The following is a 21,277-nucleotide window of genomic DNA, read 5'->3' on the forward strand; positions in this document are numbered from 1 at the left end:
AGGTGCTGGAGTGAGACCAAATCCTGTGGCTCTGTGACTTTGGGCAGGTCACTTAACCTCTCTGAACCTCAGTATTTTTGGCTGCAAAATAAGAACGCCTCAGAGGGCTGTTGTGACACTGCAGCACGGTGCCTCTGATAGGGGCTTAGTAAATGTTGCTTTCTTTACTTTCACCCTCCCCTCTGTGCACTCACCTCTCCACTTGTCTTAGTTCGTAGTGGGAGAGAAGGGCAGGAAATGCATTACTCCCCAAATTTCAGAGATTTCCTACTATCGGGAAAATTTTTCCAGTATTTTAAAGATCCCTTCTTTTAAATCCTTCTGTTTGGAGCTTAGCCCCCAAAGAGCTTTCACTTATATTTTCTCTCGATACTTAAAGTGTTTCTGGAATGACATTATTATTAGTCCTATTTTACAGGTAAGAAACTTGGGCCTGGGGAATTGACGGGCCTGCAGCCACAGAACTAGAAGGTGGTGGAGCTGGAACTTGGGCTAGTTTACCCCACTTTCACTAGAGGATGCTGATGCTGATGTTGGCCTAAGAGATGAAGCTGGGGCTTCTGCGGAGCATACATTCATTCAGTCATTCATGCAGCAGACATTTCCTGGCTCTGCTTCTGTGTCACAGCCTGTGTAGATTCTGGTGCAGGATTGAGCGAGACCTGGTTCCTTCCCTCAGGGGTTCATGGTCTGATGGGAGAGACGGCCGGGTAACCCATGGGAGACCAGGGTGAAAATGAGCCATGATAGAGGCTCAGGGAGTGCAGGACCCCAGAGAAGGCATCCTGACCCAGGGGAAGCTGGTCTTTGAGAGCTGAGTCTGGAATATTAGTAGGGATTAGCCGAGGTACCTAAGGTTTATAGAAGAGCCCAGGGCATTTTATTTTATTTTATTTTTTATTTTTTTAGTTAATTTATTGGGTCTTCATTGCTGCACACGGGCTTTCTCTAGTTGCGGTGAGCAGGGCTGCTCTTCATTGTGTGCACAGGCTCCTCATTGTGGTGGCTTCTCTTGTTGCAGAGCACGGGCTCTAGTTGCATGGGCTTCAGGAGTTGCAGCACACAGGCGCAATAGTTGTGGCTCGCAGGCTTAGTTGCTCTGCAGCATGTGGTGTCTTCCTGGGGCAGGGATCAAACCCGTGTCCCCTGCATTGGCAGGCAGGTTCTTAACCACTGTGCCACCTAGGAAGTCCCAGGCCAGGGCATTTTAAATAGAAGAGAGTGGACAGAAGCCCAGGGCTTAGAGGTGGGGGGACTCTGGACCAGTCAGGAGTTATAGGAAGCCTAGCGTGGCTGCAGTCTGAGGGAAGAGGAGAAGGCTTGCTCAGAGATGATCATGTCATGTTTAAGAGTGGAATCAGAAAACTTGGGTCTGAATCCTGGTTCTGCCACTTACTGGCTGTGTAACCTTGGTGAAGTCTTAGCCTCTTTGATCCTTAGTTTCCTATGTGGAAAATGAGGAGTGAAAAAAGTACCTATATGGAGGTTTGCTCTGAAGAGTAAGTAGGACGATACATGGGGAGGTCCTAAGGTACTGCCTGCAGTGAATGCTGCAGCGGCCTCAGCTGTTACTACCACCAGCACGGCTAACAGCCCGCCGGAGCACTGGCCGCCTTCAGTGTGCTGTGAGGCCCTGAGCCATTATGTATAGTAGCTCAGTTCCTACTCCCGGCCACACATATGAGGAAACTGAGGCACAGAGAAGTGAAGAGACTTGCCAAGGTTGTGGGGTCACTAAATGGAAGAGCCACACTCGAACTTGCCCCTCTGCCTCCAGGCCGTGACCTTGACCGTTTGTCCCTGTGCTCTGGTGTCACTCATCCCTCAGCAGAAGTGCTGGCCTCCTGGCCTGAGAATGACGGCTGGATCGCTGTCTGCACAGCCCTGGTGGCCTCCTTGGGGGGCTTTTGGACTTTCCCGACACCCATTGCCAAGAGTTTTGGGTCCTGTTTCTTGCCTCCATCTCTAATTTCTATCACCGTTGCTCTGTGAAGGTGAAGTAACTAGGTTTGCACAGCCCATTATTTAATAGAAAATTAAACGGGCCCATTTCATCCCAGTGACGTTTAATCTGCAGCCTTGATGTTGACAGATTTATCTGCCCAGAATGCATGAGATAATTGGAACGCCACAATCATAAATGCCAGATGAAATCTCGTTCTCTTTTGTATTCTCGGAGCGCTCCAGCTGAAGTGCTGTATTTGCTTAATAAGTTTGGAAAAAACAAATGGTATCTCTGCTCAGTGGCACTTTTTTGTGCGTGCAGATAAACAGAAGGAGAATGAGAAATTGCGTGAGGCCCTCTCCAGGAAGACTGCGAGCCTGGAGCACCTTCAGCGGGAGCTTACCTGTGTGAGGGCGGAGAACGAGAGGCTGCAGAGGGAGGTGGATGAGAAGGAGGGGGAGAACCAGCGGCTGCTCCGGGAGGTCTGCCACGGCCGCAGCGAGCTGAGCAGGTAGGGGTCAGGGTCCCTCAGGCCTGCTGGCCTCTGCCCCAGCACCCGGGGATGGACATAGTAAGCACACAACACACGACACGCCGGGTGGGAATCAAATATGAGGAGTGGGGTCATCTAAGGGACGGGGCCAGGGCCTGGGGGGCAGATTGCTCGGTTTTCTCCAGGGTGGGTCAGGGCCAGCCTCTCTGAAAAGGTGCCATCTGAGCAGCCGCTTGGAGGCAATGAGGGCGTGAGCCCTGCACATCCTGGGGGAAGATTCTGCCCCTTGGGAAGGGGAAGGGCCCCGAGGCGGGGTGTCCTTGGCCTGCGCAGGGCAGAACAGGGGGCCCCGTGCAGCTGGTGAGGCCGGGGTAGAGGGGGGCAGGGAGGTGGCTGGGCGCTGAGTCACACAGGTCCTCGAGGCCCAGTGAGGACGCTGGTTTTCATGCTGAGTGACCCAGGAAGTCCTGGGAGGTCCTGCGCGGAGGAGTGACACGCGTGTGACCTAGATTGTGAGTGGGTCTCACTGACTGCCCTTCTGCAGTGCCCGCCGTAGATGTCATCTCGTCCCACGTATTTCTGTGGCTCCCCAGCAGTCCTGACGCACCCCCCCCCCCCCCCAGCCTCCTTTAGCTCCCGACACTGCCCTGGCTTCCTCAGGGCCATGCGGCGGTTTGCAAGATCTCAGTCTCTGCCATCGCACGGTCCTGGCTTCTCCCTGGGGCTCTGCACCCCTGGGTGAGACATAACCTTTGGAGTTTCACTTCCTCCTATCCGTGAGTTGGGGATTAGATAGCACATACCTTTTAGGGTGTCTGTGACAATGACGTGAGGTCACATCTGTAAAGGGCTGGGCCTGGCGGGGCCGTCAGGAAACAGTGGCTCTGACGGGTACTGCTCACCATGCTGTCACTCTGGTCCACGCTCTCTGGCTGTGGGTGGAATTGCCTGCCCTGTGGGGTTTGGGGAAGCCCCCTGCGTGAGAGTGACCTCTCCTCCCTGTGGTGGTGGGGCCTTTGCAGGGTGCAAGCAGAGGTGACATCGAGACAGCAGCTGCTCTCACAGAACGACCAGCTACTGCAGTCCCTCCGGGTGGAGCTGAAGGTGCATGAGAAGCTGGAGGAGGAGCACAGGAGGCCGCGAGGTACTGGGCGCTTTGGCGTGCGAGCTCCCCGGTGGCAGGCAGGCCCTCTTTCCTGAAACGCCGTCCTGAGACCCCAAGCTTGCCTCCAAGGTGGAGTCGGTCAATTCTGAGGCAAGCTGTCTGGCCCACCCGTCTTCTGAAGTGGCAGCAGAGAACATGGAAGGACTTAGGCTCAGGAGTCCAGCCAGCTGAGGTCTGGGCTTTCGCGGCCTTGCGTCCCACTGCGTGCCTTCCACAAGTCACCTCACCGCTTTGGGGCTGCTCCTTCCTCTGTAAAACATGTCTACTGATCTCTTCTGTACAGTCGTGAAAATTAATTGAAATCATTTATTAAGAGCATCCTAGCACAGGACCTGGCTCATAGTAGACGCTCAAGAAATAACTTTCATTATGATTTTCCTGCTAGTGTATGTGTCTTTTTGCGCATTCATTTAGCGGGTAAGTGCAGAGCACCTACTACATGCTGAATGTTGCTCTGGAGATGGTTTCTGGTCCTGGTCCCCTCTGTGTTCAGAGAGATACCGAATCAGAGTGCCTTGACTGTAAACTCTAATGCTTTAAAATCCGTTTTGAGGCATGGTGGGGTTTTTTTTTTCAAGTAATTTTCCAGATGGTTTCTCCCTATTGAAAGTTTATCTAGAAAAGGGTCACCTCTCAGTTTTCATTTTCCCCTCAAGTTGCTTAGTTGCTTTTCTTATTCTTGCTGTTGTGCCTTTTTTAATATACTGTGGCTCTTAAAGTCAGCCCCTTTCATTCTGTAATTCCAGCCCAAATAGATTTTATTACTACTAGACATAATTTCGGGGTTTGGTGTGCAATTTGCTAGGCCTTTATGGCCAGAAGCGAAAATTAATTTCCAGCTCTTACTTAGCCTGTGGAATAGCAGCAATTAAGTCTGCCAGTGTTTTTGTTTTTCAGGTCGAGTTGCTGTGTTCCACTGTACCTATCCTGAGGCGGGGAGGGTGGTGGAGGCGGCGGGTGGAAGGCACCGTCCGTCGTCTTCGATGGCTGACCCTCTGGCGGTGGACAGTGTCGAGGTTACCCTTTGCTCGTGTTCACAGAGGCCAGGGCAGAGGCGTCGGGAGAAGGCTGGAGGGGACAGGACCCTCTCAGCCACCTGCACGGCCTCCTGACAGAGATCCAGGCTCTGCGGGCGCAACTGGAAAGGAGCATCGAAACCAACAGCGTGCTGCAGAGCAGGCTGGAGGAGCAGCTGGCGCGGGGCGGGGAGAAGGCCCCGGAGGCAGCTCTCACGTTGGCTCTGCAGACCCTGGCCGCCCCCAGGCGGCCCCTGCAGCTGGACAAGCCCGGTACTGCCCTGCCTGTCCTCACTGTTTGACACGCAGCCCTGTGCGTCTGTGCAGCACGTGCGAGCTTCTGAATCCCACCCTTGCCCCACGGAGGTGTCTTCTCACTGACAGCAGACACACCGTACCCCGGGTGCCTGGGACCTGACCGCTAATGAGCTCTCACCTTTGGCAAAATGGTGTCATCTCTGTCTGGGGCCTGTTGATTTCTCAGGGCGGTGGAGCTTGGGCTTCCAGCCGCCTTTCTTGCCTCCAGTCCTGCTCCCTCCCGTCCACTTAGTCCTGTCCACATTGCCCGCTGCTGGAAATCCTTTTTAGTCCCTCTTACTGGCTTTAAAAGAGACTCTTCACCTCTTCTTCCTGTTGTCAGCAACTCAGGATCTCAAAAGCCTCCTTGCAGGTTTGAAAACTGGTTCCGTTTGGCGTTTGCTTACCAAACGGAAGGTTTATTGTCTGGCCCTGCAGAGGCTGTGTAGGGAACAGGAAGAGGACAAACTGGGCTCCCGCCCCTCCCCTGCCCCCTCCTGCAGAGGGCCGGGCATAAACCGGCAAAGTCAGGCACAAAGCCGTCAGCCAGGCCATCCTCTTTGCTCTTTGGATGAAGGAGCTAAAACCCAGAGAGCGTACTGGACTTGCCCAGAGTGACACAGCAAGTAGGTGGCAGAGCTGGAGCTAGAAATCATGTCCGGCTCCAAGTCCAGTGCTGTTCCTGAAGCACTGCCTGACCTTGGGGAGCCTCCGGTGTCTGGGCGTCATCCTCCCAGTGCCCGCGGGGTGGGTGTGCGCGTCCAGCGGGGGAAGGATGCCAACATACTTTGTAAACAAGTAGTGCAGAAAAGTTTGGACTTACCTTTGCTTAGACGGAATTACGTCTGTCGCCTTTAATTTAAAAAAGTAAAATCTCTCAGAGAGCTCCTGCTCACCCAGCTTTGGAACTTGTGATTGGCTCTTGGGTTTCTCCTTGGTAAGGATTTTAAAATTGGAACTAAAAAGATGATGTGACAATATGAAAAAGAAAAGAGATCCTTCATGGTTACGAAATAATTTTTTGCTTTGTACGTGTCTCTTCGTTTGGTAATCAAATGTAGGCGTGAATTTATAATGTTCAAATTGGTTTTTGTGCCATTCTGTGTCCCTTCTTTGTTTTTGCCCAATATTACATCATAAATGTTTCCCCTTCTTCACACGGGCTTCCTAATTATTGTTTTCAGATGATTGTCAGTCACCAAACCATCACCCTGGTGATTATTAAAGTGGTCTTTGATTCAGAGCTTTAATAAACATCAGCGTTAACACGCTTTTTTCTGTTGAACAGTATTCTTAGGATAAAATCCTGCAAGGGGAACCTCACGGGGTTGGAAAGGGGCCCTGTTGCCATCAGCAGCAGCGGGCCTTGCCTTTTAATAGAGGTCTGTTCCTGGCCCTTCTAGGGCTTTGAGGAGAGGGGACCGAGGAGAGTGTCGGTGTGAGCTAGGGAGATTGAAGCAGGGAGAACGATTGTGCTTGGGGTGCCCAGGAAGGAGCTTTGGGGCAGTTGAAGTGAGACTGTTGAACAGCCTTTGCCTGTTTTGGATATTTGTCCAGGGTCAGTCCTGGGTGTGCCTCCAAAGAGATATCTAGGAGAGTGCGCTCAAAATTCACAACGCTGTCTCCGCGGAGTTGTTTTCCAGTTTCCTCGAGTGAAGATTAGAATTATATTACAGGCAATAGCGTTTCTTCCTTTGCAAAAGTAGACTTTTCAGGATGATATTTAAATGCAATTGTCTGAGAGTTCTGCTCTAAAGACTGCTGTTTTTGCGGAAGGTGATCGCTCTCGGGCCAGCGCCACAGAGCTGACCCTCGGGCTCCTTGGCCCCAGAATTGAAGTGCTCTGAGTGATGCTAGGCAGATCACTTCCTGTGTCTGATCATTGGTCTCCTCTTCCAGGAAATCTGAATTACAGTGTCTTCCTGCCCCCCGAGCTACGGAGGGTTCAGATGTGAAAGTGCTTTCCTGAATTATAGAGTGGGGCCCATCATCTTACCCTGCAACTAGCAGGTTTTGCCTCCTTATATTGTTTGAAATGCATCTCCTCCCAAATCCTACTTGGGATACCTTTCTCTCTTGTGTGGGTTACTGCAGCGGCCTCCAGATTCACTCCTCCAGCCCCAAAGAGGTCTCAGCCTGACATTGTCCCACCTGACGTCCCACTTCATGCTCCCTGAATGTGTCACGAGGGCTCCCTGCTCTGTGCCTCAGCACCTGTTCTTTCCTCTGCCTGCATCTCTGTCCTTCCTCGGGCTACCCCCTCACCTAAGCTCCCACAGCCCCCGTGCCTGCCTCCCTTAGCCCTGATCCCTGAGGGAAAACGGCCTGTTTGCTTGTCTGGACAAGAGGGTCCTTCCGGGGAGGGGGCCGGGCCTGCTCGCTGCATACCCCCATGTCCTGCGCAGGGCCTGGTGGGAGAGGTGCCCTGTGAGGATCTGAATGAACGTTTTTGTCTGGTACTTCACTGTGTTTCATTCAGTCCTCTCTCAAGTGCTGCTGAGAGTGAAACTAAAACTTTTGATGGTTTATTTCCCTTATTTTGCATTTTGTAGATGGTGACGCGTGTCCCGTGGCAATTGACAATTCATACGATCTGTTCAGTTCCACCCCAGCAGTGCCACCAAGATCAGGTACAGAGCTGAAGTCTGGGTAACTGTGGCACAGTTGGGTTTGGCGGTGGGGCTTTTTTTGTTGTTGTTAATTTATTTATTTAGTTGCGGCAGGCAGGCTCCTTAGTTGCAGCTCGTGGGCTTCTTAGTTGTGGCTCACCAGCTCCTTACTTGTGGTAGGCGAACTCTTAGTTGTGGCATGTACGTGGGTTCTAGTTCCCTGAGCAGGAATTGAACCTGGGCCTCCTGCATTGGTAGCTCGGAGTCTTATACGCTGAGCCAGCGGAAAAGTCCCTGGCAGTGAGACTTTTTAAATTGGAGGAAAGGGGGTCCCTGGTCCCAACTCAGAAGGGTATTTGGCAGGATTTGGGGTTTCGCGGTCTCAGCATCTCGAGCTGGCAGTCTCATCCTCCAGGCCTGGGTGTTACCGACGTTAGCGACATCATTGGTTTGGGTCCCTGTTGCCCTGGATTAACGTGTGGCCGCCTCATTGTGGCTCTGAGGGCCCTGCAGCATCCAGCCCGAGTGGGCCGGCGCAGCAGCCCCCCTCTGCCCTCCTGGTGCCACACAGATGGGTCACCATCCTGCAGACGGGCCTGTGCTTTCCTCTCGCTGGGACTGTGCAATGTGGCTCCTGCCTTTGCCAGACCAACTTTGCCCCCTTCTCTGCCAGTGAAAATCCTGCTGCTTCCTGAAGACTCATCCTGAGTACAAACTGCTCAGGGAAATGTTTTTCCTGATGGCCCCAGTCAGAATTATCCATCCATGCTTCTGTTGTTGCAGAGGTGGAAAGTGGCAGGCTTTTACCTCTGAAGCGTAATTCCTGCTACCCATTCAACCCAGTGCAGTTGCTGCTTTTTTTAGGAAGCTGTCCCTGATCTCCCTTCCTGCAGAGAGGCTGGATTATTCTGTTCTCTGAGCTCTGGCTCTTCGTTGTTGTGTTGTTACGCCTCCCACACGGCGTCTGTGTTCCGATTAGACCACGGGCCCCTGAAGTGCAGGCCTGGGCTTGATTCATCTGTAAATCTGGGCTCCTCTGCAGAGCGGGTGCCTGAGGAGTGCTGGCTGGATTGAAATGAGCTTCTCCCACAAGATGAGTAAGCCTCACGGGTAATACACAGACTGAGGTCCTGGTCCAAGCCTCTTTCTCTGGGCCCTGCAGGTGGCATTTGGGCCTGAGGGCTCTTCGCCCTCCTGGCTGGCTGGATGTCATTGAACGCAGCTCACTGAATACAGGGTGCCTCCCCAGATAGATCTGACATCTTCCCTCTCGTTCTGCAGCTTCAGAGACTCCTCCACTCTCTGGAAATGACATGGACACTCTCTCCTGCGACAGTGGCAGCTCCATCACCAGCATGTCATACGTGTCCCGCCTGGTCCCTGGCCACCGCCTGTGGGCCAGCAAGAGCGGCTGCCACGTCCTGGGCCTGATCGAGGACTACGATGCCCTATGCGAGCAGATTGGCCAGGGCCAGAAGCTCCTCAGTGAGATACACATTCAGGTCCAAGAGGCTCCCAGCCCCACGAGTCAAGAGCTGGCAACAAAGGTAACCTGCGCAACAGAGCTGGAGGGAGAGGGATGCACAGGGGAGCAGGAGCTGGAAGGGGTTGGCTGGGGGCACGAGGAGGCGAGGGGCATACCAGTCCTCAGGAAGGCCCTGGGAGGAGGGGTCAGGAAATGTAGCCCATGAAACTGGGAGGTCAGGTCCAGGCTGGGGGGCTGTTTGTTGTTGTTCTGCGGGAGGGACACCTGCAGAGGTTTGTACCTGTGTTACTGTGGTCGCTTTGCTGGGCTCTGCTGCACTGCCCTGCGATGGCCTGTCCAGTCTCTCGTCCGTCCTCTGTCCTTCAGTCCCGCCGTGTGTCCGTCAGTTCTCCCACCCGATCACCTGTCGGTCATCCTCCCGGCCCTGGTGCCCAGGCTCTGGGGCTGCTGTGGTGAGCAGGATGCCTGAGGTCCTGGTCCTCACGCAGCGTGTGGTCAACCACACTGTCATTTGCTTGCTGATGCGAGCTGTCCTGTGCCCGCCGCAAGGTGGTTGGCAGCTGCCATCTCTTCTTGCACAGGACCTTCTGGTATCGTGTTTTCCTTCATCCCAGAGCAGCCTTTACCGTAGGTGGCGTTACTCCTGCTGTGCAGACGCTGAGGTGAAGGAACTCACAGCAGTCAGGATTTGAACGCAGGTCTCTGTCCTCCAGGGTGCGCTCTTTCCCTGTCATCCTGCTTCCTGAAGAGCCTTGCTAGTCCCCGCCCTCAGCTGTGCGACACCTGCCCTCCCCGCCCCGCCCCGCCCCCTCCCTGGAGGCTGTGCAGACTCCAGGGGAAACCTTCCTGTCGCATCGCTTGCCCTGTCCGCCTTCTGGAGAGGCTCCGTGGCTGTGGGGCAGAGCCAGGGGCCCGGCCACAGACCCGCTTCTTGGCGTAGTAAATACAGTGAACTCAGGTGGTCATTAATCATGCTTATTGATTAGGCTAAGATCGCCACTGAAAGTTCTCGCATCATCTATATTCACCGTCTTTAGGAACAATAAATCGGTGTCGTGCGGCACCGGGCGCTTGCTCGGCGTGTGGAACATGGGCCCTGTGGTCTGCAGATTCATGCTGCCTGTTAGAGCCGGCTTGTCTGTAATCTTTTTCAAGGCTGCACGTGACAGGCTTCTCATCCACCCCACGCAGGGTCCACACTCGCCCCTCAGCAGCTTTGCCACCGGCGTGAGCGCAGCCAGGCGGACCCTGGATGAGGCCGCGAGGTTACTGATGCTTCTCTGGAGGGTCTCTCTGCCCACCGATGGCCCGTGCTCGCTGCACTGTGGACAGGTGGGTGGGGGCACGGGGATGCAGAGGCTCGAGGGTGCCGCTGGGTCCTGGGTCTCAGTGTCCTCCGTGTCCGGCCCAGGACCCGGCCCCCAGCAGATGTGCCTTCAGTTTGGGGAATGTGGCGGGGGGGCGGGGAGGGCGCCTTGCTTAGTGAGTGACACGTCAGACACCGCGCTCACTGGCTGCTCAAGCCTGTTCTGACCCGATCCCCTGGCGCCTTGAGAGCTTGGCTGTAGCCTGGACCCGACCATGTCCCCACTCCTAGCACATCTTTGTGGAGGGAAACCCTGTCCATGCTCTACACATGAGGAAGCTGAGGTTCAGGAGTGAGGCATGTACTCAAGGTTATGGAGCTGGTTTGAAAGCACGAGTGTTGAATCCCAAGGACAGACTTTTTGTTTATAGGCTCTAAGTCCCAGGTTTTCCTCATGGGCTAGCTCATTGCATTCTGCTTGGAATCTTTCTTTTCTGATGCCTTTGTCTGGACTGTCTGATTCCTTTTGATAGCTTTCAGCATCATATTTTAGTGGGCTTTGTAAATCTATTTTAACTACTTAGAAACTACTTTCTTTTTAAACCAGTGAAGATCACGTATTACAAAACCATTGAAATTTCCCTTAAAAGCTAGACTTTTTTTAAAAAAAAAGCTAGACTTTGCAGTAACTTGAATGTGACTGAATTAAGAACAGTTGCCGCCATCCGCATCCTCATCCCCACCCGTCACGGCGCAGATCAGGAGCCGAGCAGAGCAGACCCTGTCCCCTGGGTTTTTGTGTGTGGGAAACATGTCGTATTACGACAAGGTGAGCACCCGCTCTGGTAACCAGAGAAAGCTCCCTGGAAGAAGGAGCCTGCCAGTGAAGGAAGAGTTAGAGCTCTTTGCTTGGTGGTCTGATAGGTATTTCCCCCCTTTATCTAACCTATACATTTTTGCCAGAGGTCAACAGGAAGGCATAAGGGCAGTGTGCATTCCATGTCATCACTCGTCTAGCTAAGCCCTCTGACAGCTCTCAGATCCCCCAACCATGGCAGAGAAGTGTCAACAGCAATGAAGCAGCTCTCTCAGCTTGGAGGGTCCTGCTGAGCCTGTCCTTAGGTTTCCCTCTTGGGACCCTGGGGAGGAAGTCTGGTGCATTAAGCACAGGGAAGTGCATGAGCAGTCATCGTGCAGGGAAGTCTGTGCGTGGAGTGGAAAGTGGCCTGTTGGAGAGGAAGGGCGGCCCACTGGGTTCCAGCCCCACACCGGCCTTGCCTTTCCTCCTAAGCCAAGCTCGCTTCCATCTTGGGCCCAGGAGACATAGGTGCTCCCTCCCGGCTGGCTGGCTCCTTCTCACCTCTCAGGTCTCAGCTTAAATGTTACTTCAAGGTCAGAAAGCGCTCTCCGAGCACTTAGTCATAGCATCCTCTTCTGTTTCATCCTAGCCCTTATCACAAGTTACAGTTACATATTTTTCTGTTTAATGTCTGTGTCCCTCTGTTTTTCATGAGGGACCATGTCTATTTTGTTCATATTTTTGAATGAACTAGTGCTTGCCATATGATTTTTAAAGCATGTGTCTGAACGAAACATTTCACCCTTGATGCAGTGTTTTTGTCCTCAGTACATAGTAATGTCTGTTAAATAGATGAATGCTGTTCTTATTTCTATTACATGTGTGTGTATAAATACAAATTGTAGTCACATTGATCTCCTCCACTAGCAAAGTAGCCTAGGGACTGGTCAGTGCTTGCAATGATGTGCCCCTTATTTCCGAGGGTTTCTTGGGTAATTGATTATGCTCACTTTAGCATCACAGAATTTTAGAGCCAGAAAAAGGGCCTCAGAGATGCTCGATATGGTTGCTGGTGTACACAGACCCCCCGTGTGGTGTTAAATTGTCTCTAGCCACTTTTCTGTCCCTGCCCATGTTTCATACAGTGCTTTTTTCTTGGTGTGAAATCTATGTGAAGCAGACTTCCAAGTTTCCACCAGCAGCTCCAATGGTTTTTTTACTACCTGGTGTTTTCTCCGAGTGTCATTAAATTGCCTTTTGCATCTCCTACAGTCCTTAGGACTACTCTGGAAAGTGTATATCATATATATCAGTTTATCTAAGAAAGTTGTGGGGAGAGATACAAATATGTACACATATTCGTTTATAAAAATGTTTTTAAGCAGAAGGATAAACAATAACAGAACAGTCTGTATGTAGGAGTGGAAAGGAAGATGGGAGGACAGGGATAGAAGGTAGATTTCTCTGAATTGACCTTGTTTCATAAATTTGACTTTAAAACTGTATAAATGCTTTACATAATTATAAATAAATCAAAATGGGGAAGAAACCATTTTTTAAAAATTCATAACGAGATAAAACAAACCAACTTTCCTGTGCATAGTGTTGGAGGCATAACCACACAAAGAGGAAACATTTGGGGACTTCCCTGGTGGTGCAGTGGGGGCACAGGTTTGATCCCTGGTTGCGGAGCTAAGATCCTGCAAACTGTGAGGCCCTCCCCCACCCCAAAAGGAAACATTTCAATGACGAAAAACAGTAATTTGCCTATGTATTCCTAGTGGAAGCAATAAAAGGGCGAAAAGAACTGCCAAATTTTTTTTTACCTGTTTTCAATAATGATATTATTAGTAATATTTGTATTGATGTTTTGAAATTATTATATTTTATCATAGGATAAAACAAATAACTTATTATGTTGAAATTTTTACCATCAGGAAAGAGATGGTAAAAAATCAAAGAACTAAAAATCCTGTAATCCCAAATTTGAATTGGAAATACCACTATGAACTCATGACGTATTTTCTATTTTAAAGATTTACTAGTTCTCTTTACTTAAAAGACTCTAAAAGTGTCCAATCCAGTACCAGTGAGCACCTCTGGTGCCAAATTGTGGTTTCTAAATACCTTTTTTTACTAAAAGGAACTAGGACTCCTTGGAGAAATGGCTTGGTTGTAGGTCTAGGGCAGGAAATGTATGATATGAGCTTAGAACATCTTTTCATCCTAAGAAGAAAAAGAGAGAAAAAAACAGAGTGAAACTTGCCGGTTTACAGTGGTTCTCAGATCATGGTCCCTGGACTGGAAGCACCAGCATCATCTGGACACTTGCTGGAGGCAGATTTTCAGGCCTCACCCCAGACCTACTGAATCAGAAAGTCTGGGAGTGGCCCCAGTGATCTGTTTTTACAAGTCTTCTCAGTATCTCTGAGACCCACTGGATTTAAAGGAACTGGGACATTATAGTCAAATGCAAAATGTAGAGTTTATTTGGATGCTGAGTTAAACCACTTGTTTTAAAAAATATATATAAAATTATGTTGCAGTCTGGGGAATGTATCTACTGACATCTCTTTGGTGATACTAAGCAGTCATTCTCATTGTTTTGGATGTGATAATATTGTGGGGCTTTTTTTGTTTTTTAAAGAGTCTTTTTCTTCTAGAGCTATATACTAAAATATTTTATGGATGAAATATGATTAGCTTCTAGGATTGATTTTAAAAATAATTTGGGGGTGAGGCTGGGCAGGGATACGGATAAAACAAGTTTGGCCATGATTTAATAGCTGCTGACGCTGGATGAGTACCTGGTGGTTCATTATCCTATTCTTTCTACTTTTGTAACTATTTGAGATTTTTCATTTTAAAAAAGAAAACAACCTACCAAAAAAACCCCAAACAAACAGGTCCAGATGTCGGGCAGCACACGCGTAAGTCCCAGCTCTGAGCTCAGCTCTGTGGCCCTGAGGAAGAGTTGCTCTGTTGAGCTCCTGCTGGGTGTCAGGTCCTCTGCTGTACACGCAGCATCTCGCTTTATCCCTTCCTGTAGCCTTCAGAGGGTTAAGTATTCTTATTCCCATTCTCTGGGAGGAAGAACTGAAGCTCCCTTGCTTCTTCACCTTAGCAGCTAGAAGCAACGGAGCTGGGCTCTGGAGCCCTGCTGTTTTTACCATGGTGTCTTCATCCTGTAAAAATGAAAGATTTTAGTTCAGAGGAATAGCAGACACATAAATAGTTAAAATTCCTTGTCTTAAGTGCCGGATAGAATTCAGGGTGTTCAGGGTACTTTGAGAGTACAGGTGAACCCACCACTTGGCAGATGGCCTCACGGCACCTGCTCCGTGCCGGACGCTGGGGGTCAAGAGGGAAGAATTGAGTTCTGCCCTCAGGGAGCTTCTAGTCTAGGAGGGGAAGCAAACAAGTAAATGACCAGTCACAATCCACCATGAAATGGGCAATGTTAGAGGAAGCACTGGGCACGATGGGCACCCAGAAGGAACAGTGACCAACCTAGGATCCTGGTAGAGAAAGGTCTCAAGGAGAGCTTCCTGGAGGAGGTGATACCTGAGCTGACTTTAGAAAGAGGGATAGAGATTAGCCAGGTGAGGTGAGCGGTAATCATTCTCCCTGTCTTCAGGCATCCTCACATCTGAGTCTCACTCTACTCAGTGTGACAGGAGAGTCAGGCATCATCCCTGTTTTACAGGTGTGGACATGAGCCTCTGAATGTAGAGTGACTTTGTCCGAAAAGGTGTGGCCTATGAAGCCATGACGAGAACACACATCTCCAGGCTCTCAGCTTGAGGAAGAATCAAAGAACACCTCATGTTTAAATTAGGGTCTGTTTTGGAAGCACAGTTGAAGTCCTTGTAGCTGACACAATTGGTTAATCTTAAAAGTAGGTTAAAGCAGGGAATCAAAAAATGATACATACCTTAAACATTTTGGTTTAACTTAAAACAGTTAAATGTGCATTCATTTGTCATTCTTTTGATGTAGGGCCAGGGCCTTTGCTTTGAATATGGGTTTGCTGATTGAAGTTCCACATCTTCTTTCTTTCATAAACTACATCCATAATGTATGTCTGTCACTTCCAATTTCTGTTTCTTTAAGATGAAGAAAAAACTTAGGCATTTGCAAAGCAATTTGAATATAGAATTCTTCTAGGCTGTGTTCCTCCCACATCTTTTATAGTTGATTCACCCACACCTAATTTGCCAGAAATGTGGGGTTTTTTTTTTTAGTGACTTTCCTTTATCCTGAAACATATGTTAGTTTTCATTTAACCAGTTCTCTCTTTTCATACACATAGGTTTACTTAATACTTAATTAAGTCATATAACTGATTAACAAGTACAAAAGCCATAAACAAGTTTGGGGACAAACAAAAATGATTCTTTGTAAGCTGACAGCCCAACATCTCCCCTCTTGGGAGCAGAGGTGTTTCAGTGTAGCACAGGGTGGCCTGTGCTGGGGTATCTTACAGTCCAGGTATTTTATGAGAAAGGGAGTGTCCTTAACCCTGTGAACTAGTTCAGTGGAGACTAGTTAAGAGAGCCGCAGTGGTGTTCATATTTCACTTTAGGAGTCACCCGTCCACTCCCTCCTCACCTCTGAGAAATCACAGCAGCTTCTCCTAATAGACCGTGCTCCCCTGATAATACCTTTATATTCTCTTTTTAAGATTTAGGCATTAAAAAAAAAATCAGCATTATAGCTTTGGGAAAAAAAAAAACCAAACCTCAATTCTGATAAATTACAAAATTGAAAAATAAAATATTCCAAACCCCATCTCTCAGAAATAAAACACTATAAACATTTATGTTAATGTCTCTGTCATCAAATAGTTTAGACATCTTGATATACACACCTATGGACAGAGATATATGTGTTCAATTTTGTGAAACAGGAGTGCCTGGTGCACAATAGCTGTTCTGGGCTCTTTTGTCACTAATTAGGATCCTCTTTCAATGTCAATAAATGAAGTTCTACAACATCATTTTTAATAGCTGCAAAATTATTCCGTTGTATGTAAGTACCGTAATTGAGTTATCTAAATCCCTGTTAAAACAAATCAGGTGGTTTATTTTGTCCTGCTGTGAACAGTGCTGAGGTGAACATCCTGGAGCAGAGGCATCTTCTTGTGCCTGCGTTACCATCCCTTGGGGTAAAGGCCCACGTGTAGAGTCGCCGGGTCAGAGGGTCAAGCGCATGTTACAGTCTGCTGCACCTTGCTGGGCGTGGCGCCGCCTGGGCTGTGCCAGTTCACAGCTCCACCAGCTGTCGCGAGCGGGCCTGGCCCTCACCCTCCCTGCCATCTGACCAGCAGAACGGGGCTTCTGGTTTTTATTCAAATACCTTTGCTTGTGAGGTTGAGCACTTTTTACATGGCTTTGTAATTCTTTCTGTGTGATCTGACGTTTATATCCTTTGTTCATTTTCCTAATTCCCTTTCTCCTTAGACTGGAGAATTGAAGGCAGAGATCAGCAAACTACACAAAAAACTGTTTGAACAAGAAAAGAAGTTGCAAAACACCATGAAGCTGTTGCAGCTGAGCAAGAACCAGGAGAAAGTCATCTTTGATCAGTGTGAGTGGCGGCGGGGTGGCCGCCGTGTCTGACCCCTGCCTCGGAGGACTAAATCGCCCAGCCCTGGGTTGTCCTCACGCCTCCTGTTCATGGGTTTCCTTTCATACGTCACCCTTCCTGACCCGCCCAGACAGGTGAATTCATTTAACAGACCTCTGTGAAGGGGCCGCTTGGTGCCGGGGACTGTCGCCGCCATGGCGAGACAGGTGTGTGGCGTGCGTTGACGGGAACACACGTAGGGGCTTGAGGAGGGGGTCACTCTGTCCTGGGAGGCGGCTTCTTGGACGACGTGACACCTGAGCTGAGTCCCCAAGGAGGAGTCGGTGTTGGTCAGATGGACAGGGGACAGTGTGGGCAAAGGCAGAGGGACGGGGAGTGAGGTTTTGTGTGAGAAAAGCCAACAGCAGCTCCTGTTGCTGGAGTCAGAGCTGCGCACGACAGGGGGAGGCGGGCGGGGCCTGGGAGACCTGGACCGGGCCGCGAGAGGCCTTAGGTGGCAGGCCTGCGGGCTCGGGCTCCGAGCAGACGGTCATTTGCATCGAGAGAGGCTTGCTGGTTGGTGGCTGGTCCAGGCAGGTGAGGAGGCTGGGCACTGGGATCCAGAAGAGGGCACTGATTTGAGAAAGACTTTGAGACAGACACGGAAACTCAAGGTCGGAGAGATTAAATAACGTTTGTAAGGTCGCCCCAGCCCTTATCCCAGGGCTTCAGAGGTTAACACCGTCTCTCTGGTTTCAGCCCCCGGAACCCATGTCCCCCTGCTCCCCCGGGTGTGTAGCAGAGCAGGAGTCTTCTGGCTCCTCCGAGAGCCTCTTAGCAGCACCGCCCCCGCCAGGCCTCGGGCTGCCAGCCCCTCCGCATCCCCGAGTCACACGGGGGCTTGTGGGCCAGACCCAAGAAAGAGCAGCAGGGATCACGGGGTCCATCGTGCGTTAGGTCCCTGTGGCTGAGCGCGGAGGGGCGGGAGGTGGGGAGACCTCTTCGGGGGCTGCACAGGGCCATGGCGGGGCGGGGATGGTGCTGAAAGATAGCGGGTAGCGTGCCAGAGTGGTAGATGTCTGTGGGCTTCCGGCCTAGGGGTTCATGTCACAGGCAGAGAAAAGGAGCACTGGTGGGCTGGTGGCGAGCACCCTCGAGGCCATGTCTGGGGTGGCTGTGGACCATTTGGGTCAGGTTCCTGGAGCAGCGAGGAGGTGGGGAGGGTGCTTTTGTACAGCCCCCAAGGCCAGGGAACATTGGAACTCTTGGCGTTGGTGCTGCCCTATGGCTGTTGTCTGAGACAGTCACGGGGCACGTGAAGTTGACCCCGTTTGCAGGTGAGCAGATTTCGGAAGTAGGTTTCGATGGATGAGTTACTGTGGTGGGTCCAGAGGACAGAACCCAGCCCCGAGTCCCAGGTCGGCGAGCCGGGAATCGCTATGGAGCACAGCTCAGATCTCCCCTCTCCTGTGTGACCCGGAGTAAAGGCCTCTAATCGCCAATCTTTAGATTCCTCATCTCTGACCGGAGACAGTAACTCCAGAGGACTCACCTGGCCGGATGGGCCTGGGTTCTCATCACACAAAAAAGTGCCCCTGTTTTTTCATCTGTAAAATTGGGATGGTAGTGATACTGCCGCTTTCTTGTACTGTTCCTGGGACGGAACAGATGCTCAGTAAGTGTTAGTCCTCTGACTCCTTTATTCCGTGAGGTCAGACGGAATTCTGTGCATGTAGGTGGTGGTCAGAAAAACCTCAGATGTGTCGTAGCATCTCCCATGCTGAGATGGTGTCGCAGTCTCTGCCTCTCCCTCCAAGGCCTAACACAGAGTCAGGTCTTGGAGGGAGGTCTCAGCCCTCGGCTGAGGGGAGGGCCTGCCCAAGGCCGCACAGCGGGTGACTGAGCCCGGCCTGTGACTCTCCGCAAAGACCCCAAACCCTGTCAGCCTCCCAAGGTCTGCTCTGGCTCTGAGAGACCGAGTGGAGGTTGGGGTGGTGTCCCCTCCTCCGCCTTCCCCACCGGGTGGTGAGGAAGAGCAGGGGCCCAGGGCTGGTCCCTGCCTGGGTCACGGCGAGCACGCCCAGCGTCTGTCGCGGAGGGAAGGAGAGGGTGACGGTGAGACCCTCCCCACGTGACCTGGAACTGCCCACTTCACTTCCCGCCTCCAGACAGGAACCCCGGGGGGATGTTCACGGAGGCCACCGCTGGCAAACCACCTGTCACCGCTGGACACCGCTGAGGCGGGTGTCTTCCTTGCCAGCCGCTCGCTGAGGTGGAAAGTCAGACAGACCTGGGTTCTAGCCACACCGCTGCCGGGGGCCAGGCTTGATTTGGGACAAGCTCTTCCCCACTGTGTCCTTCAGGCGTCTCGTCTCAGTGGGGGTTTCTTGCTCTGAATGTGGACAGTACTGTTCAGATGCGGGGGCCCCTTCAGACTTGGGCCAGGTGAGACAGCTCTTTCCATACTTCTGGTACTGTTTTCACATTATTTGAACCTCCGCAGGCATGGTATGTAATGTTTTCTGGGTCACAGGCCCCTTGGTGAATCTCAGGAGAGGGGATCTACCTGCCCGGGTAGGTGCACACAGCCCTGTACACACAGAGATTTGCACATAGTTGCTGAGGATTTAGGACGCGCCGAAGTGTGGCCCTGGACCCGGGTTAAGAACGTCTGCCCTGTGGCATGGGGCTGGGGGGGGGCACAGAGAGGCAGTGGGCACCCTGAAAGTCATTTCACCCAGTTACAAAGCCCACACCATCCGTCCCTTCCCCCGGTGTCACAGATTGCAAACAGACTTCGTTACCTTCAGGTGGCAATTTTTCTTAGGCAAGAAATAAATATTTACCCAAGGCCATCACATGACACCTGGTCTGAATAAGCCGGCGGGGAGTCTGTCTCAGCCTTGGGCACCACTGGCCAGAGGCCCAGTTCCAGAAGCCTGTGTGTCTTCCCCAGGAGTAGCCGGAGTCCCTGGCTGTCACCAAAGCCTCTTTAGGGCGGATCCCTGATTGGGCCCATCTCCCCTCAGTGGCGGCATTCCCGCGGCTGTTGGCGTTTGCCGGACAAGACAAGGACAGAGGGAAGATGCCACCTTACTTTACGGTTGCTGCCCTGAAAGTGGGCGCTCTGCCCTCCCGTGGGTTCTGACTCGCTGGGGACCTGCCTCGCGCAGCTCAGCATCAGATCCCAGGGACCAGCGAGATCCTCCTGCCCTCCCGGCCCTGTCCAGGTGGAGTGTGCCTGGCCCAGGGTGCCACTAGAGGGCAGCTCAGGAGAGAGACGCCCACAGTCCTGTCCTCGTCCCTGTCATCAGGTACCCGCTGTGAGGACTGCTGTGCCCTCGACCCTCGACTCCACACATGGGTTTGGTTGGAGCAGGCACACACCCTTCCCAGCGCTGCTTCTCCAGGGGCCGAGGGGCCCTACTCAGGCACAGGCCCCTCCCCTGCCCGGCAGCACAGCCGCAGCCCACAGAGGCAGGCCGTGGGGTCCTGCTGGCTCTGCAGAGCCTCGGTTTCCATCTGTAACGTGGTGTCGCTCGCTCTGCTTTCTAGTATTGCTGAGGGTGTGGCTTAGCGTGGACTCGAGGAGGGGGGTCTCTGGTCCACCCTTTCTGATGGGTTATTTGGTCCTGGGGTGTGTGATGGGGCAGGTGGGGCCTTACCCCTCTGGGTCTGGATGCTACAGAGCTGTCCACATGCCTGAACCCTGTGGGGCTGGGGGGCTCCTCCCTGCCTTTGGCTGTTACACTGCCTTCCTGGGCATCTGTGTCTAATCATCCCATTCTTTGCTCTTTCCTTAGTGGTTGTAACGCACAAAATCCTGCGGAAGGCCAGAGGAAACCTGGAGGTAACACCCCTTGAGAAGGCCACTGGGGGCTAGGTGTGGGTGTGGAGCTGGCAGTCACCTCTTTTGAAACATGAAGTTGAAACCAGGTCACATGTCCTCTATCAGTTGTATTTTTCTGCCAGCAGCACATGAAAAGTTTCATTTTATCACGCCATGTTTTTGATGGTGGTTCTAATTGGTCTGCTGTTTTTATCAGAGAAATACAGCAAACGATGCCTGGCGCCTAGTAGGCGTTTGATAAATATTTCGTTATCATCTGGTTCTATAAATATTTACTGATCAAACAGTGTGTCTTTGAAAGTAGTTTCAGGATAGCAATCTCACCTTTAATTCTGCCAGGAATCTTACTCCAGAAACCCTCCACGGGACCTAAAATTCTCATTTTTTCTCTCCCTCCTCCTAGCTTAGGCCTGGGAGTGCCCACCCTGGAACGTCCAGTCCCAGCAGACCAGGCTCCTGAGGAGACCTTTCAGCCAATAAAGCTTGTGGTTCCCCACGGAGCTTGTCCTGTTTCTTTGTGACACATGTGGTTCCTGCTTATTGAGGGGAGAAGGGCTGTCTGGCCAAAGGAGAACCTAGCTTTCCCCTTAAGGTTGGCGTGGGGCTGTTGTAAAGTCGGGTTGGAGCTTCCAGGCGCTGGGCATCTCACCTCTGGGGGTGACGTGTCACTGTCGGGCACAGGGCTGGGCTGGCGTCCACCCCCAGGGCGCTCGGTGCTTAGCCAGCCCTGTCGGTTGAAGATG

General features: G+C 51.7%; 1 protein-coding gene across 17 annotated transcripts in view; it reads left to right on the forward strand.

Annotated features, from left to right (window-relative positions):
• Positions 1 to 21,031, forward strand: part of CDK5RAP2 (CDK5 regulatory subunit associated protein 2) — a 191,269-nt gene extending 170,238 nt beyond the window's left edge. For 4 of the 17 annotated variants that reach the window (XM_057721670.1, XM_057721675.1, XM_057721683.1 and 1 more), the window contains 9 exons: positions 2,267 to 2,456; positions 3,461 to 3,582; positions 4,644 to 4,892; positions 7,469 to 7,546; positions 8,807 to 9,072; positions 10,203 to 10,343; positions 16,579 to 16,705; positions 20,488 to 20,534; positions 20,938 to 21,031. In XM_057721670.1, the coding sequence (XP_057577653.1) occupies positions 2,267 to 2,456; positions 3,461 to 3,582; positions 4,644 to 4,892; positions 7,469 to 7,546; positions 8,807 to 9,072; positions 10,203 to 10,343; positions 16,579 to 16,705; positions 20,488 to 20,534; positions 20,938 to 20,994 (1,277 nt within the window). In that variant the 3' untranslated portion in view covers positions 20,995 to 21,031. Of the gene's footprint in view, positions 1 to 2,266; positions 2,457 to 3,460; positions 3,583 to 4,643; positions 4,893 to 7,468; positions 7,547 to 8,806; positions 9,073 to 10,202; positions 10,344 to 16,578; positions 16,706 to 19,713; positions 19,977 to 20,487; positions 20,535 to 20,937 lie in introns of those variants that run through there. The other 13 variants (XM_057721669.1, XM_057721671.1, XM_057721672.1 and 10 more) reach the window with 8 other exon arrangements.
• Positions 21,032 to 21,277: the final 246 nt, after the last annotated feature.

This window comes from Hippopotamus amphibius, chromosome 2 (assembly GCF_030028045.1).
Source record: "Hippopotamus amphibius kiboko isolate mHipAmp2 chromosome 2, mHipAmp2.hap2, whole genome shotgun sequence".
Classification (NCBI taxonomy): domain Eukaryota; kingdom Metazoa; phylum Chordata; class Mammalia; order Artiodactyla; family Hippopotamidae; genus Hippopotamus; species Hippopotamus amphibius.